The sequence below is a fragment of the Lagopus leucura genome, unplaced genomic scaffold (assembly GCF_019238085.1).
Source record: "Lagopus leucura isolate 7727_CA_CO unplaced genomic scaffold, USGS_WTPT01 Super-Scaffold_100004, whole genome shotgun sequence".
Classification (NCBI taxonomy): domain Eukaryota; kingdom Metazoa; phylum Chordata; class Aves; order Galliformes; family Phasianidae; genus Lagopus; species Lagopus leucura.
The window spans coordinates 30,018,278-30,037,255 of NW_024962264.1; the positions used below are offsets into that span (position 1 = coordinate 30,018,278).

The 18,978-nt window shown below is 41.0% G+C and overlaps 1 protein-coding gene across 5 annotated transcripts in view; it reads left to right on the forward strand.

Moving 5' to 3' along the window:
- The window catches only part of SLC4A4 (solute carrier family 4 member 4), a 197,592-nt gene that overhangs the window by 128,089 nt on the left and 50,525 nt on the right, over positions 1-18,978 (forward strand). For all 5 annotated transcript variants that reach the window (XM_042872178.1, XM_042872176.1, XM_042872180.1 and 2 more), the window contains 3 exons: positions 9,939-10,096; positions 17,934-18,021; positions 18,736-18,890. In XM_042872178.1, coding sequence (XP_042728112.1) covers positions 9,939-10,096; positions 17,934-18,021; positions 18,736-18,890 — 401 coding nt within the window. The remainder of the gene's footprint in view (positions 1-9,938; positions 10,097-17,933; positions 18,022-18,735; positions 18,891-18,978) is intronic.

Genomic DNA, 18,978 nt, shown 5'->3' on the forward strand with positions numbered 1-18,978 from the left:
TTCAAACTACGTGGTGCCTGCATCCGGGTCAAGGGCTCACAGTCTTGTTGCGAGAAGGAAGAGGCAAGGCACTTAGCTTGCTGCTGTGTGGGAAGCAGGGCACAACTCTCTTATCTCCTCAGTCCCCACTTACTCACGGAGTATCGTATCTCCACTAAAGCAGGCTGTTGAGGAGAACAAGGTTTTCTTGGTTTTTGCAACACTTTGCAATTTGTTTTCATGGTGCTAAGATATAGCTTTGTCAGTTATCTTTTGATTCCTCTAGTCTTAATCATTTGAAAATACTTATTTGTATTTCAACTGAGAGGGCAGTTACCTGTGAATGAAAGCTATTTAGAAAAGTCAGGGCAGAGCCATTCTGAGCCCCTTCATTGCTGTAGGAAGCTGGGGATGGTGTGCTGTTCCCAGTACTGGTACTACTTCTGTTCCTTGTCCTGTGAGAAGTCCTCTGGTCATGCTTTGTTGAAATGTCCTTGGCAGCTCTGAATGGGTGAAGCACGAGGACATTTTTAATGCTCAAGATGAAAAATAAAGGGAACAGTTAAAGAAAATCTGTTTTTATCCAGGACCTTTTATTGCTGAGCTGATGCACAGCATAAACAAAATGAATAATATATAGGAGATGTTTACTGACCTAGTGTTATATCCAGTTTCAAAGGCTTTGTATGTGGGGACAAAAAGGAACTCTGAATGAATATGGTCAGTTGGAATATTTAGTCAGAGAGAGGCACAAAACCCTTCTTATTTGTTGTGGTGTGTGCAGTGCTTATTCAAATGGGTGTTTCCATATCAACAGGAAACCTATGCCAAAGCCAGCTCTAAAGTTAAAAAAGAAATTGGCCTTGTTGAGAGAAATCTTCATGCCTTTCCTAGGAGGACTGATGGGATCCTACTGTTTGAAATGAAGTCCATTGATTAATGGTGAGAGCAGTTCATTGCTTTTCCTGTTTGAACAACATCTCCTAATCTCCGCAGCCACAAGCAAAGATTGCTAATTTCTATGTCTGTCAACTTGAATGACCTACTTTCACTCCATGGAGCTCAAATGAAAATAACTATCTTCCAGTATAGTTTGTTGCCACCTTTTTTAAAAGACAGGAAATGTTTCTAGGAAGTTTAGTTAACTGGAATTTCATTTACTTTGGCCTTTTGTCTTGATGCATAGAACAGTTTTGCTTGCGTAGTTTTTCCCTACAGTGTCAGCAGAGCACGTTTCGTGCATTCCTTGGTGATGGAGTTCTGTACGTAGACAAAACACAGAGCATTAAAGGTATCCTTTTAGGTAAGCATTCATGGAAGACGCATATGTAGATGGATTCAGAAAAAAAGAGACATAAAAATTCCTGGGGGATTTACTTCGCATACATACTCCTGCACAGAGTAAACAAAGTGGAGCCAATTTTTACACAGGCTCTGATAAATTATGTACCCCCTTCCCTCTTTTTCATTTATTTCCCCTGTAACTGTGGAGTGGTTTGTTCCAGTGAGCCTTTGTTCACTTGACCTCATCTCTGCATGCTCTCAGGCAGTCTGTTGCTGCCTGGCAGACTGGAAGATTCTTCATGTTGCGCTTAGCTTTGATGTAACAGGAGTTTGAGGAACGGGATCCTTTTTCCCTGTGATCAGGGACCGTTAAGCCTTCATTTAGTTGTACAAAGCACTGTGCATGCAATTAGGCTTTCTGTGGTAATCTGTATCATCAGTGCAGATTTTGAATGCTCAGATTTTGCTGTGCACAGGGAAGAGCTCCTCTTAGTGGAGCTGAGTGAGAGCTCCTACCTTGCACAGAGGAGGCAAATTAACTTTCTTCTGAGATTATGGGGAGCAGCACACTAGGGAACCCCAACCTCTGCCTATACCAAGGCTGTGCCTTGCCTCTGACACCAGCTGCAGCACCTTGTTGGGCCTCCTGCTGCACCATGCGCCATGTAGGAGTGGGAGCCTGTGGAAAAATCATACCCTAACCTTCACATTGGTTCCTTCCCTTCTTTTTGGCCCTAAATTGAACGCTGGCTATTTTTAATACCGTGTTGCTGGAGGGTATAGCGAATGCAGAAATGCTGCATGGTTGGGTGAAAAAGATCAGCTTGGAATGGATTCTCTGGTGGAGGTGCTAAATATGACCTGGGTGTCTTCTGCCTGATAAACTGCAACTCTAACAAGAGGAGAGAGACTTGTAAAATGATGAATGGCATAAAGAAGGAGGTCTGAGCATTTCCTTCCCTGTATGGGAAAGCCCTGGTAGCTCTGCTTTTTCCAGACTGTCACTTTGAAAATGTGCCACCTTGGGCTTTCAAGCAGACGCCCAGATATGGAAATTTTCGTTTTTGCCAGATACAGTGTTCCCAATTTTTCATGCCAGTGGAGTTTGCTTTGGTCATTCAGTTCCACTGATGACAGCAACTAAATTATGCTAATTGGGAAGGAGAATTTAAGCATGTGCTTCAGTCCCTTTATATTATGAAGTAAGTATCTGATTGTAACTTCCTTAAATGAAGTCAATGCATGGCCTTTTATTTTTGAGTTAGTTTTATTGTTATTATAAGGATGAGATGAGGTTTATTAGATTTCTGCTGTACCTGTGCAATGAAATTAGATATGAATAATGTTTTTTTTTAATTTTTCCTTTTTGCTGTTAGGATTTTTGAGGCTGCCCTGCTGCAAACTCAGCAGCTTCTATCAAGTGAACACAATGGTGGTGCCCCATAAAGGCAGCTGCTCTCCCACAGAGCAGAAAAGCTCAAGCAAATTGTGGCCTCTGCTTTACTAACAAATTCTCCTTTGCTCCAGCCCTCTTTTCATTTAGAGCCAATTTTTCAAACAGGGCCTATCTGCAAAAGCTGTATGTGGTAGTGAAATAGCTATTAGGTGACACACGAAAATATTCTTGTGAGTGTACTGTGTCCCACAGCAATTAATCAGCAATACTCCCTCCATGCAACTGGCATTTAAATCCAAGCAGTACTAACAGATAAGTCGCTAAAGTCAACAACAGGCATTGATCACCATGCCCAGTGCACCAAGGTGTCCTATGCAAATATGGTGTTACTTATAGGCACCATATGGCATGCTGCAGAACACAGTCCCCAAAGAGCAATTTATTTTTAAGCTTTCACAATTTGGTAACCTCAGTTTGAAAATGAACTGTTCCTGAGCAGGCGGTGTGCTTTACCTTAACTTTAGCTCACAGAGATGGAGAATTCTGTTCAGTAACTCTTCCTTAAGCTAGGGGTGATCAAGTACGAAACAGATTTGTGCAGACAGATTCTGCAAAGATTAGTACCTACACATTTCAGGATGTTTTGTAAAGACTGAGACATCATTACAGTAATGTAACTACCTAAAAGGCTTCTGTAGTTGTAATTTCAATGCTGCTTCATGGTGGCTTTTTTTTTGTTGTTGTTGTTCGTTTTGTTTTTGTGATGCTTAAACTAATGATTCATTTAATGGAGTTTCCACTTGCCTTGGGTATTCTCTTTGCCATGGACATGCCTACAAACAACTTTGCAGAGTGTGTCAGGAGTCATGGACAGGAGCCATGTGTTTGTTTGGCCAAGCACTGCTTTTCACCTTTTCTTTTTCACCTTGTTTCTAGGCAGCCTGGTTGTGCTAGGAGCTCCCAAACAAAGCAAAGAGACTTTCCACACTTGACAAAGTATGTGATCCTATTGAGTGATCTAGAAAAATAAGTCTACTTGGCTTCTTAATTTGTTTCTGTAAATCTTGCAAAGAAGACCAGGGGTAGATAACTCACCTGGGCTCCCTTTTGCTCCTGCTGACTGCAGTTGCTTCTGACTGCCTCCCCTGAATGTGAGCTCTCCTCTTGCATGTCCTTTACACTTGCATTTCAGACTGGAAACGACAGCAGTTTGGAGCTGCTTCATAAGCTGTGCGGCAGTCTGTTCTGCAGGGAAAGCAACATTTGTGAGAAGACAAGGCAGATAGGTATACAGTACAATAAAATGACTGGGAGTAAATGAACAGATGCAATAAAGGCTGTGTGCACTTACTAATTGCTTTAATTTCCGATAAATCTCAAGTGATGCTATAATAACAAATTGTTAAAACATATTTAGGGAAATGGTGATTTTTCAGGTTGCTCTGCCCTTTTGCAGCTACAGCACTGAAGGTTTTTTGTCTTTAACACAGCATTAGTGGTCATGTTAGAACAATGCTCAATTTAGAAGAGTGCTGGGAAAGTGAACATAGTGCTCCAAGCTGCCAGGCCTTGCTCCTGCTCCTCTCTGGCGCTACTGAGACTCAGATCTTCTCTGAAGCTTCTTCAGGGAATGGTTCAAAATGGATTTTAAGTGCTGACTGCACCATTCCCATCACCTACCTGATAAATCATTTAAGCAAGTGTTGAGTGGTACTGCAAAACTCTTTTGGAACAAAAACCTCTGTGATGATCTCTCCTCAAATTAGTCATCCTGTTGCGATGTGCTGGACAGAGAGGCTGAAGGCGCTGATACCTTGGGAGCTTGAGATCCTTCTTGTTAGTTCTGTCAGAAAGGTGCCTGGGTTTGAGTAAACTTTGTCTTTGTTTAGGAAAACATGCAGCAGTGCAACCAGTCTATTAGCAAAGCTGAATGTGTGCTTTATTGTACAATCACCACCTTCCCAGTATCTTTCATCTCCAAGCCATTTTTCATAGGGAAGCTGGTAGCATGTTCCTTAATATTTTCTCTGGTGGAATTCCGACTGGAGCATGTAGGAGTTAAGACTGTTCCAGCAGTCTTCCTGCTGAATCAGTAAATCATGCCTTTTCATGAGACTTCTTGCATTGTCCTACTTCCTTGTGTCACCTGGTAAAGCCCAGCGCAAGGCTTCTTAGGGATTCATTGCCTAGCCTAATGTTATCCCCGATCTGTGTTCCTGGCAGTGCATCTGCCTGTACCATTTACTGCTAGCCAGGCAAGCAGCATCTCCAGAGATCACCCTGGGTGAGGGGCTTTTGAAGGAACCAGCTAAAGGCAGGATTTTCAGAGGCCTTCAACAAATTCTGCTGTTGCTGAAGCAGACAGTTGCAAACAAAGCCATCTCGGAGCTGAGCACATTCAGAAATCCTGTCCTCCTGGCACGTTCAGGCCAGGCTGTGGCCTCTGCTCAGATTTCAAGTGCCAGGGTGATACCAGAAAAGAGCCAGGAGAGGCTGATGTTTGAAATCCTGCTGGTGCAGTGTTTGCCCATTATCAAATAAGCAGCTGATGACATTTTTCCACAGCTGGACTTAGTTAATATTTTGTCAACTAGGGGATGCATGTTGCAGCACACTGTATGCTTGCTCATGCCCACTATGGCACAAACACAATTATAGTAAATAGGTGCAGAGATGAGCATAACCTTCAGGCTATAAGCAACTATTTTTAGTGTAAAGTTATAGCTACATTTTGAGAAGAGACACGGTTGAGAGCCACTCTGGGATCTAGCTGATGAGAGCAGTGCCAGTCAGTAGATTTCTTCTGGTGCTTAGACCTGATTCTGCAGAATTAGAACTCATATAATAATTTGGATGCTTTGAGAAATTTTGCTGGAAATGAATGAATCTTTCTAGGTCTTTTTCCAAACTTTTAATTTTCTGCAGTTTTGACCCTCACTGTTAAATAACACAGCAGGTACTTTGATGCGTTTCGATAAGTGCTGCTTTCCTTACTGGTGGATTGACCTCATGTCAGCTCCTCTGGGGCTGCTCCCAGGCTTGAGGCTTTCCTGTTGCTTGTGCAGGGAGCAGATGACCATAGAAGCCTGCTTTAATACTTTCACAAGTTGTAAGGGAGCAGAAATTCTTTTTGGTCTCCCTTGTCAAGTCAGAAAACATATCTTCATTGTATTTTATTTGATTTTGTTTGCTGGTTGGAATATCCACACACAATAAGTCCCTAATGTAGGGGCTGGGAATGTCATCTGTTTTATGTTCAGCTTTATTTTGATACAGAAAGAAGAGGAAGATCTGTAGTGTCAGAGAGCTCTTTTCCTCGATTATGGCTGCACGTGTATCCTATGTGTCCCTAGTGGAGGGACTAGAGTAGGTGTCTCCAGATCAAACAGACTGAACTTATTTACACTATGCATTGACAAGATGCTTTAGGTGACCGAGTGTTGATGGTGACTTTGTTATCTAGGGTAATCATGTTGGAAGAGGTGGAAATCACAGTTAACGTTCTTGGCTTGCCAGGAATGAGGAGTTAAACTCTAAATATGATGAAAAATGTATTTCCATGTGCTTTTCTTATTACTCAGGCAGCAAAATTAGACATGAAGTTCTATTAAATACTTTTCTAATGTGATATACTGTAGTTAATATATAGATCACTCTGAAAGTAATGCCTCCTGTTTATTTCCTTGGAAATGACAGCAACAACAAAGAGCACAATAAGACTGTTTGATAGAGCAAATTCTCAGCTACAAAACACTACTGTTCAATGTAATCAGCACCATCAGCTATGCATTTTTGCCAATGATGAACAAGAGCCTATAAGCTGTGCACCAGTGGAGATGACCCACTGTTGCTGTCCTCACTGCTGAAACGCGCCACCCGCTGCCTCACTGTGCTCACATCCACAGGTTTTTTCTCCATCAATGTTCAGCAAGTGTCAATGAGTGTTAATGGATGCCATTTTTTTCTAGGTTTTTCTGGGAATGAGGAATTTAGTGACACATCTTTACTCCATACACACTTTCATGTAGATGCCTTTCTGTCAGACTGCCTCTCTGCTGCCATCTCTTACATGGCAACAGAAGTATAAGGGAGTATTGATGGGAAGGTGCAACCTCCAGTGCCATACCACCAACATCCACCTCCAGTGTTGTGAGCCAACATAATAAAACAGGAGGCATTGCTTTTGGATTATTTGCTTTGATATACAACCTGTTGTCTTGATTTGGAAGAAATAAAAATATGATGCTTTTTTTTTTTTTTTTTTTTTTTTAGGCTAGTATCTAGATGTTGAGTATGGCAAAGTTATAAAGCTTGAAGAAGAACAGTGCAATTGCACTGGTTGTCTATTTATGGTGCTTTCACCAGCTCCTTTTGTCATGTTTCTGACACTTCTGTTGTTGTTAATGGAGAATTTGGCAAAGATAATTTGATGGATAAATAGAATTTTCTGTTACTTTAATATGTGTGAGGAAGAGAGTGAAAAAAGACTAGAAAAAGTAACTCCTTCCCAACACCTGGGCTAGGCAGGAAGAGAAGGGAAGGGGAAAAAAAAGAAGAGAAAAGAGAAAAGGCCAGGTTAACTTGAGCTTGCATTACTGAGGACAAAGGAACAGTCAAAGATTATTGAAAAATAAAAGAATAATGGTAGAAAGCATCATGGGAAGCACAAGTTGAAATAATCTGAGTAAAACAGATCAATAGGGCCATTGGAAAGTAATTTTGGTCTCATAGTTCAATTTATTCTGCAACAAAATAGTTATTGAAATGTGTGAGTTCCTCATATACTGTTCTTCTCTGATTACCAGCTTGTACTTCTTAAGAATCTGTTTTTCCTGTGATGATTTTTATCTCTTATTCTGCTTATTCCTTCCCATCCTTTATAAAGGGTAATCTGAGCCTCTGGGGATAAACCATTAATCAGAGTAAGCCTGCTAGCTGGTTTTGTTCCTTTCTGTGCCTTGAACAATGCATGTAGAGATCTTAAGTCTTATTCTTGTGCTGCATGCATCACACAGGGCCTTGCTCTCAGAAAAACACCATGTTGCTCTCATATTTCATCCTAGCCCAAAAATGAAAGGGAAAAAAGTACCATGTTTTGAAGAATCAGCAAGTCACTCTTTCTGTACTCTCAAACATTGCTCTCCCAGAAAAATGAGAAGACATGTCAGTCATCAGGAAAAGCTTCTATTGAAGCTGGTGAAGGCTGTTTAGAAGCATCTTACTTTGATGGCCTGGGCAAGGGGCTGAATCTCTGCTGTTTTCCAACATGCTGCCTAGAGAAGGGGGGCCGAGGAGCAGCATCCTTCCCAGCTGCTGGGTCTTGGAGCTTTCTCCTGGAAGCCTTTGTTCAGGTGTATGTCCAAGGTGGCAGATATTGTGGTCATTTAGAGAGGACACTTGATTTTTCACACCACAGACAATTCCTGGTACAGCAAGGTCTTGTCGAATTGTACAAAGAAGCTTTCGGTTGGTGACTACCAGGATTCCGTATCAGATTTTACTAAGTGCATCCCTGAGTGAAAATTGTCTGAGCGTTTTGTCATTTGCCTATTCTTCTATGGGATATGTTATCTAGTGGTGAATAATTCACAGCATCAATTTAAAATTACACGGATTCTGTTGGTGAATTACTATATGCCCTATTTTTTTCTTGCTTGTTTAAGGTTTTCTACTTTATAAATATTGAAACGATCACTCAGTATGTACTTTGGGGCTTATAAGAGTTGTGAAGCCAAACTGTGTTGTGAGAGCTGCTTGCTGTGAATCGTAGGTGGCTCTGCTGAAGTGGATTTCTGTACTTCACCAGTGGGTCACACTGATTTTCCAACAGCTTGTGCAGTGGTATGTGTGTACTGCAGATGTTAACTCTGCTTTTATCTCTGGGCAAGGCTTTTAAAAACTCACTCTGATATAAAGATATTATGAGACAGAGAAAACAGTGAGATCAAGTTAGGAGTTGCTGTGGCAGGATAAAATAACAGCTGCGGTAACTTGATCATGAAACAATGACTGTTCAGTTGATGGTGGAAGCATGAGAGGTCTTTTAGTTGCATGGTGGCTCCCAATTTTTCATCATCCTTTCAGTGTTTGGAGTCTATGTACATTTGAGTTTTGTGTGTGCAGTAATCCCCTTCTCATTTCTCTCATGTCTAACCTGGCTCCTCCTTCCAGGCTTGATGCTTTTCTTTTTTTCTGAAACTCGCTCTGATTTCTCTCTCCTCTGTGGATGCCCTTTCTCACTTTATTTCTACCCAAGGCTTTTGCTTCCTTTGAGCTCTTCTGGAGATGTGGGATGTACCATCTCTCCTGCATCTCACCTTACAAGGATAGAAAAAGGAGTTTCTCCTGGTCAGGGTTCTCTAACAACAGTACATTCTCCTCTGTACCCCTTCTGACCACAGAAACCTGTGGTGAGGGCTGTGGGCTCAGGTGATGATGTGGGAAATAGTAACAAGCCAGTTTCTCACCTAGACATTGGCTGAGGTTGTTAGTGTTGTTTCAAAACCAGCATACTTGCTCCTTTTGCCCAGTGACTCCTCGTGTGCTGGCCTGCACCAGCAACGGGAGTAGCGGCTTTGGGAAACCTATAGGGCAGAAGCCACAGACATAGGAAACTTGCTTCTAAAAGCCTGCAGTAAGTTAAGTCTTTCACTTGGAACTTGAAAAGACTTGTATGCAATAACATGCATGTGCCTAGCTCCTGGCATGGTCAGCTGCAATGATGTCCACCCTTCAGGTTTTGTTCTTGTCAGGCCAGTCATTTCTGTAGCAGCAGCTGCAGAGCCTGAAATTGCACTTTCACTTGTGGAAAGTGCATGCCCTCTGCCCAGATGACCAGGCAACAAGTTGATGCAGTGCTTCTTCCTGAAACTGCCCACATCTACTCATCTTTCTCAGTGCTACATACCTTTTTCTGCCCAAACTAATACTATCCATAAACAACCTTCAAGAAGCCTGATATTCTCAGTGTTGGCTTGGCTACAAGCACCTGTAGCAGGATTGTTCTTCTGGTGATGATTTTCAGAGCAGAAATATTCAGCTTTTAAAAAGTGGCACGAATGCAAGTATTGCCATCTGCTTCTCTGGCCTGCCTTCTACTTTATATTTATGATGGGGAGAGGGCTACCATTAGTAGACCAAATGAGGATGACACAGATAGGTTTGGGTCCTATGACCCATGTGGAAACATGGCTGAATGTTCGATAAATTTCATTGCACGTTTCTATCTGCATGCCTAACAAGCCTTCATTTTATTTTCTTTTCTCTTCTACTAATGCAGTTGAAGAATAAATTCATGAAGAAATTACCCCGCGATGCTGAGGCCTCCAACGTGCTGGTTGGGGAGGTAGACTTCCTGGACAGTCCTTTCATTGCCTTCGTCCGGCTGCAGCAGGCAGTTATGTTGGGTGCTCTGACAGAAGTCCCCGTCCCTACCCGGTAAGAGAATCCTGCCCCTAAGCAGTGGAAACACATTGGAAACTGCAGTTGCACCTTCTAAAATAATAGCTCCAGGCTAAATGAAGACTTTCTCTGTTGGTTTCTATTACATGACTTGCATACAGTATTATATTTTTTCAGGATTACTGTTTTTAAAAGCAACAAAAACTTGCTTTGGCTGCTAATCATTTCTGAGTTCAAAATTTAGTTGTATAATATAAGTTGTGTGCAAAAACACTGAACAGTCACCTTAACAACTTGATGGTGAAGGTCTCTATCCATGTGACATATGACAGTTGGATATTTTTCTACCCCTCATGATTCCTACCACATGCACATATTGTGCATACCTAAAATTCCCTTTGCCTGCTTTTGCAGTGCATATTTTTCTTTGTAAAAATTCACATTAGATGAAGGATTCAATTTTGGCCCTGCTGGAGGGGGGCAGAAAAAACATCAGATAAACTGGGAATAAAACTATCACTGGATTGTCACAACAGATGTTCCTTTGTATTTCACAATGGCTCAGAAAAATGTCATGCAAATGTTTTATTTATTATGACTCACATTGCAAATTAACCTGCAGTCTCACAAATATGAGTATATCTTATCTCACGTTCTTATGTGTTTGAATTAAATGCATATGCTTATTACATAGGTGCATACCAGGTAAGAACTATAAAACTGATTAACATTAAAAGAGAATGAACTAAAAATGAACTGACGGGGTATTTCAAGGAGAAGGACAACAGGCTGAACTGGACAGACTGCAGGTGTTTTGCAGTGTCTATTTCAACCCTGCAATGGTCTCTGTGGTGCCTTGTTACTTGGAAGCATTGTGTGGACCCTGTTACTGCTGTGCACCTGGGCTCCACTGCACTTCTGGTATCAACTTACAAAGGACTTGGTTTGCGTTTTACTTGTAATTATGAAGCTCACATTGCACCTTTCATATCACTAATGTACAAATGTATATTTTATGTGAATGGTTTCAAGGGCTTTTAATACAGAGTGAAAGTTCTATTTTGAATAATGTCTGGAGGGCTAGAGGCTATATTGAGAAATGCTTCGTGAGACGGGACATGTTAATGCTACAGAAGTACATTACTGGTGCCTCACTAATACTGACTTGAATCACAGCCATTGTAATGGAGTGAAAGTTACATGGTTGTAGAATCTGAACCTTGTCTTCATATACATAGGAGAGAATTGGTGTAGTTTTGGCCTTTGTTTAACTGCCTTGTCTTGGAGTCTGTTTCAGCAGCTCTGTAGAATAACCACATCAACATCTGTTTGCTCACAGTGGATGTTCTTTTGGGAGCATAGGGAAATGAAAATGGCTTAATTTTATGAAAGGTAATTACTTATTTCTCAGTATTATGGAGCTCTGTATACATCAGTATTTCAACTGCTAAGTCTAACCTACTTGCTCCTTTTAAGTACTTCTCAAAATGCTTTTCAGCAGAAGTAAAATCAGAAATTGTTTGTTTTGGTAGTGGGAGCCAGGAAGCTAGATCTAGGATTGCTGAATGACCTCATTATTCAATAGCATTAATCAAGACAAGATGTCCTTCCACGCCAACATTTTTTTTCCAGGAAATAGTATTATCCATTAGCTGTCCTCCAAACCAAATGTTAGCCCTAATCAAAGTAGGGAAGCTCATTAGATTGCTTTTGTGAGTAATGAAGAGGCATTTGCAGTGGCTACATCCTGTGAAATTCAATCAAGGAAATCCCATAAGGGCCCAGACTAGTTATGATGGAGTGCCTCCTTGCTCAGCCCTTAGTTTCAGTCATCCCACACAGTGGACATTTCTGTTGAAGATGTGTACTTAACCCACAGTGTCTGCAAAGTGCTGTAGCTGGAGCCTTGAGTATTCCCCCTTCCTCTCCCTAAAAGGCTTCTCTTTTTATTTTGCTAAATTATGAAGTTCCTGGTAAAATTATCAAAACCATGCTATCAAAATTAGCCATGTGGAGTGGGAGGGTGATTCTAAATAGTGAGTTAACCTTTCAGTGCTCTGGTTTGCTTCACAGGAGTGTTGTGACACAGATACAGGGAATAACTGCAGCGTGACCTGCATCTGTCTGTCTCTAGAATGCAGATTGCCTTTTGTGGGGCTCCAGGGAGCAGGCAGGAGTTCAGCACCCAGGTTTCAGCACATAGCTTTAGGCATGCCAGTCTGCAGTGTGGAGGAGACATGATGTTAGCATGGCCATCTCTTCTTGTCACAGTGGGCCATGCAATGCACTGATATTCAGTTCATGTTTCTGGTGTGCTGTGTTGAGAAATGTCTTTTGAGCTACAGATGTACTGAATATTTCACAGGAGCCTGCAAAGTGCCCTGCCTTAAAGCCATGACAGTTGTAGGGCTTGTTGGATCAATGGCAGAAGGATCAGGAAGGCCATCCTGAGGAACTGGAAGAAGCTGGGAAGGGAGACAGCATTTCAAGTAGAAATGTCATGTCATCCAACTTTCAGAACGTATGAAGCCATCTTAATGCTTTGCTTTTCATAGCACTAGCCTGACAGGGTTTGCAGGGAGGGGGCAGCAGTAGGTGACAATAAAGTCACAACTATTAGCTGGCTATGCAAGAAACTAAGACAGTCTCCTGATGTACAAGCAAATAAGACACCAAGCTCTGTGGAGCTAAAAGGCTCACTGTATCTACAGTCCCTGCTCTGATATGGTATATTCATATTAACTTAATACTTCAGAACAAGAAAGCATTGCTTTGTGTGCTTATGATAGGTATTATTCACCATGTAAATTTCCATTTAATTAGATTTCTTATTTCCACTGTTTTTTTTTTTCTCAACATATTTCTCAATTTGGATTTTTCTTCAAAGTCATAGCGTTTTGCATGTTTTGTAGAATTAATATTTCCTGTGTAGAAATGGCTCTTCCCTGGTTAAGTAATTATTTGTTTTTGTGCACAATTCCCTTCACACTTCCTTGCTAAGTATTTTAACTATTTCCTTCACTTAAAAATAAATTCTTACTTAAAAGTAACTGCCAAGACCTGATGAATTATCCAGGGAAGGTTTCTCTGCAGGGCATTTTATACAATCCTAGTAATAAAAATCATGGAATTTAATTTAGCGTAGAGAACTTCCTGCCTTTTTCTCTGTTGTATTTTCTTGTTACCAATCACATCAAAAATCATTTATGGATTTTGATCTTCTTCTGTCAATTTTAATTCCACGGTGCCATGAACTTTTTATTTTGGTGAGTTCTTAGTTACTGTACTTTCCCCATTGCTTTGGTGTGGCTGCCTCACCTCCTGACGGTACACCAGATGTAGCTTTTTATTTTCATAAAAGGGATGTACAATTATGTGTACAGGTCTGTTCCATTAATGTAATGATGATGAGGGCAAAAGATAAAGAATGAGCAAGGGAAAGATTTTTTGGAGATAAGCTGCACAGACTTGCATAGTCTAATATGTAGTGCTGGGAAATTGCCTGTGTCTACAAGCCTAAAATGAAATGAATTAACTTGCCCAAGGTTGCTTAAAAAGATGTGACAGAACCAGGAGTCAGATTATCCTCCTTGCCTTCTAGCTTACGCTTTTAACTACCAGGGCATCTTTTCTTTTGGTAGACAAGGATGAAACGTCTGTCTCGTTCCTTAATTGCAGCATTGAAATGGTCTTCAGGGCTGTGTCCTTCAGCAGCTTTTCCAACAGAAGATCTTGCTTTGGGACATCTGAGCTCTGGCAACAAATAATACTTTTGTCTGCATTCATGTCTTGAGTACCATGTAAGATGCTTGCAACTTGAAGGAGCACTTGTATGAAAACTGAAGAAGGACGCTTGACCTCCTTTCCTTACTGTAATCTTAAGGTGTGCCCCCTTCATTACACAGAGGTCTAAGTGTCAGGGTTTGGTGGAGAAGATGATCGTGAGATTGTTCTGTCTGCCCTTGAGTCCATCAACGTGCATCTCTATTGAGAATGCTGGGTGACTTGCAGGCATCTCACAAGGCAAAAGGACATTAATAAAAACATTTTCTATGGGATCTGAATTTCCTTTGTGCTTCCGAGGTGCTTTTAGCACTTCTGGAATTACAGTTATTTCTTTCTTCATCCAGATGTGAGAAATGGACGTGGGTGAGCAGTTGAATCTTGTTTTTCCTGTTCCTTTTTTGTGTGTGGCTGAGGGACTTTGTCTCCTGCACTGGTGGTCAGCTTGCTAAAAAGGCCACGGTGAAGCTTTCTTGGCCTTTGGCCAGTTTTCACCACAATCCTTTAGCCCATATTGGAATCTGATGAAGTCATGGGCAGCTCAGATTTCTAACTATGTCTCAAATGGAAAATATTAGTGCTATGCTGACCTTAGAGCCTGTCTGTGTAGTATTTACTCCTTACCTCCTAAGTGATTTCTCCTTACCTTCGTGTGATTTCATGGAGATTTCTAGCCAAACTGCTCACAAGTGCAGCACATAAGACTTACCTGCCTCCTTCAGCAAACTGGATTGAGATTCTACTCTGTGGTCTCCAGAGTCATTTCCCACCTGGGTCCAGGAGGGTTCTTAGTGCTCGTACCAGGTTGTATGGCCCACAGTCTCATGTTAACAGGTCTGCAGTGTTGCTGCAATGCTTTGTTAAGATCTATTTAGTGTGTAGGTGAGCTGCGCAGTACGGTGGCCACTGCAAATTTGTCTGCTTGGAAGAGAAATTCCTCATCTGTGAGAATAAATTTATTCTTGTTGGGTTTGGTGGCGTGGACCATATGCTTAAAAGGTAAATCAAATGCAGTGAATGGTCATTATGTGCTAAGGGTGATGTGTCCAAACTGACAGGAGGAACAGTGGCTTAGGTAGGACAGAATAATAAATTAGTGATTTTCTGACTCTATCAGCTTGGAAGCAGAAGAATGCTGTGAATGTGCTGTCATACAAAGTTCAATACAGGTATCCTGAATGAGGACCATCTGCAATTTCTGTGAGCTGTTGCTCAGAGCTTGTGAAAGGAATTGAGTTTTCTTACAACTTCAGAGAGAGATAAGTTATGCACAGTGAAATCTTTCTAGCCCTGAAATATCCTTGTAAATACTAGGTATCAGAAATGAACATGTGAAAACTCAGTATTTGTTGTGTGCAGCAGCCAGTAATTCTGTGTTGACTTTCAACCCAACAGATAAAGGAGTATGTCACAATTTGAAGTGAGGGCTTTTTTAGCTAGATGTATTCTGAACTAAATGATAGTAAATGTGTGTAAACACAGTCTAGTCCACTCCACTAAAGCACATGAATGCTTATTGTATTTGTATGTGTACATGTGCTTAGAAGATCTTGTTCTACAAGCTGAAGGCAATTCTGAGCTGAATCAGACAGGATGAAGAATTTAGAAAGTCTCACAATCTGGCTTTTTGTTTTTGAAAATGCAGGAACATTAAGGTGGTATGTTTCTGCATTGGAAGAGAGCCAACTGATGTAATTAATTCAAGAGATGGTTATGAAATGAGAGAAAAGAACATGACCTAGGCATGTATGGGTTAGTCACCTCTGGGTGAACCTTAAGTTAATCACTTGAAAGCCTCATGCAAAACTTGATAGCAAGTATTACAGTTAATAATGCCAATTAATACATATTTATGGATCCTTTCATACTAACTTGATGTCTTTTTGTAAAACAGTTGGTTTTTAATGGAAGATACTTGTTAGAATATAATACACTTGATAAGACAATTGATTTAGCACCTCACAATGATTTAGAAAATTAAAATGATACTACAATGCTTTTAAGGGCAACAGTATTTCTTGTGAAGTGTCTCTCAACTTTGCTGTTTCATGCTTTGTTAGCATTTTTGTGAGAAAATGTATACATTGTCAATAAAGGTTGACGCATAATGGTGAGGATGCCTCTGTGGCCCAAAGTGAAGTGGTCTCTTCTGCTTTATCTTGGCCTCATATCAACTTCTATAGACAGAGCGCAGGTGGAAAAGCTGTGCTCTCAGTGCCAGGTTTTTCTAGATGTTGCTGTGAATGGAATGGCTGAGGCCACACCAGGGCACAGCTGATCACTGCTAGAACCCCTGAAACCTGGTCTTGAATTTCTCTTACCATTTGGGTTTCCTTACCTATGCAGCCACTGCTCTTCAAAAGCTTGTAGAAACTCAATTATATTTGGTATCTTTGGGTCTGTGTCATGTTTGAACTTGGTCCCTGGGCCAGAAAGGTGGGTAGATGATGTGAGCACAATTTCATTTTCTCAGGAAAGCACCAATATAGTGTTCCCGAATAGCAACAGGTTATTTCATTTGCATGTTCAGAATGACAGAACTGCCATCTCTTGAATTATTTCTCTGATGAAGTCATTGGTACTTCAGAGGAGGTTCACAGAAAAAATTGCTATGTGACTAAAGAGAGGAAAAACCCTCAAGCTACTTCACCTAAATGACAGACAGCTACGTGTGAATGGATCAATTGGAGAGGATATTTAAAGGACTTTAATTATCAAAGGTTCTTCAATCTAGCTGTCTCCTTAAGAAGTGAGCTGTGACTGCAAAGCCACCAGATGGGTTTATAGGTCTTTGGTATGTGTTGTATGTTCTGAGTGGAAATTCAAGGTATACAAGTTGAGCTTTAATTATTTACAGTTTACATGCTATTTAGATAGATCCTTCAAATTGAGTAGTACTTTAGGTGCTGAACCATACAGAGATCTCAGCCCCAGCAGAGCACTAGTAAGTAGACAGGTTGCTATCTGGTAGCCCTGGGAAAGAAGTGTTTGGGAGAGATGTAGTTTATGGTAAGCAATGTGGACAGTTTGTTCTTTTTGCTGGCCTGAGTGCTTACCTCTATCTGGAACTGTGCTGCCCTACTTGTTCCATCATCCCTTGTGCAGAGAGATCCTCAGGTCAGGGTGGAACTGGACAGAGTAAGCAGTCCTGAGATCTTCTGTCCCCTCCTTCTGATTCTTCAGCAGTTACATCACTAATGCTGTCACTTAAGTGACCCTGAAATAGCAGTAGGGAAATATTTAATGCAGATGCCTTATACAAGGATTAAAGAGCTGTAATGTATGATTGAATAAATACTGAGGTAGTGGATAGGCTTTCTGTGGTGCACCAGAGCATGCAGTCTGAACCATCCTGTACTGGAGCTGCATCTCTTGCACACAGTTCATTTCTGGGTACTGGGTCCTTCCTTCCTCCTGTACATTCATTGCTGGATGATACCTACTTCTGTGTAAGACTGCTGTAGTGCTCTCAAGGCTAATTTTAATATTTTTGGGGAGGAAAACTCTGGGTAGCATCTTGCTTGCCAGAGCAAGTGTGATTGGGATGCAGGGTACAACCTGTGCTCCAGGTTAACTGAACTACTTACATTGGTAGTCAGTGTAAAAATTGGAAATCCATACAAGTCCTGTCCACAGTGCCTCCTATGCATGCAATGCCTGATTATTGGAGTTGCTTAACTTCTACTGATCTAAAGGAGATGACAACTCTGCAAAACCACTATATGGCATGAATGACAACTGCTGGTGCTTTGTGTAATTCTTCCCTGGAGTTTGCTGGGGAATTAAATATTGAAGTGTCATGTGGTGTAGTTAAACATGATCTTATGGGTTCAGATAGAAGTTGTCTAGAGTGCTCTTCACTTGTTAACCTCTGGGACTGCCGAAAGCAGTAGAGATTGTACCTTTCATGTCAGTGAACTGGTCACTGGCTGAGCTGTCACTGGCAGCTTCCAGATCTCTCTGACAAGGGGCAAAACCTTTGTTGTTCTGTTTTGTTTTTTTTTCAGTTGACTTTCTGTGTAGATACGGTATAAGGACTAAGCAGTTGATTTTTCTATCCTAAATGGGAACAATTGGTGTGTTTTCACAGATTTCTCTTCATTCTACTGGGACCTAAGGGCAAAGCAAAGTCATATCATGAGATTGGCCGAGCCATTGCTACCCTCATGTCTGATGAGGTAGGTGCCTTTATGAGTAGATTTTTGAAGTTCCCTTCCAACAGAATGCCTATTCTATTGTATTCTATTAATATTCTCCATGAAATAGGTTCTCCTGGGTTTCACTTCACTAGCAATCATTTTCTCAAGCAGATTTGGAGTTAACCCACAAATTCATGAGTGATGTGCATCTTGTGTCTCATTCCACAATCACAGTAACCCACAGATGCACTCCAGGTAATTACTGCAGAAGTCTGATTGGATGTGCCACCTACCCTCCAAGGAGTCCAAAGTACTTATGCAATATTCCACATCAGTGTTGGTTTTTTCTCTCTTCTCTCATCTCACTCCTAATATTAACACAAGGCCTTCCAGTAAAAATGGCTTGTACTTCTTGTTACTACTAAGTAATTATTATCCTCATTTCTATTTCACAGAATTGAAAACAACCCCTTTTTAAAAGAGTCAAATTGATGAGAAGATATGGTTTTTTGTTGCTTTGTTAAAGTATCTTTTCAAAGTATAATTGAACTCTTGGATTTTTTTTTTTAATGAAAGAAATGGACAATTGTGTTGGTAGTATTTTTGAAAAATAAAAACACAGTTTGCAAAAAATGAGAAATGCCTGCAAGAAAGTATCTTTGTAATTAAATAACCAAAGAAAAGGGCTTTCTCTTTCTTTCAGGTATACAAAATACAAAGTTTTGCTGTATGGAGTCTCTCCTTTCCTTGCAGGTGTTCCACGACATTGCCTATAAAGCCAAGGACAGGCAGGACCTGATCGCTGGCATTGATGAGTTTCTGGATGAAGTCATTGTGCTCCCACCTGGGGAATGGGATCCAGCTATTAGGATAGAGCCCCCCAAGTCTCTTCCATCTTCAGATAAAAGGTAAGAGCAGGTCACAGGGCAGGGTTGCCTCTGTGTGTCAGTTCTGAAAAAGTGAGAGGAATTGCTGCTGCTTGGGTGCTCCAAGTTT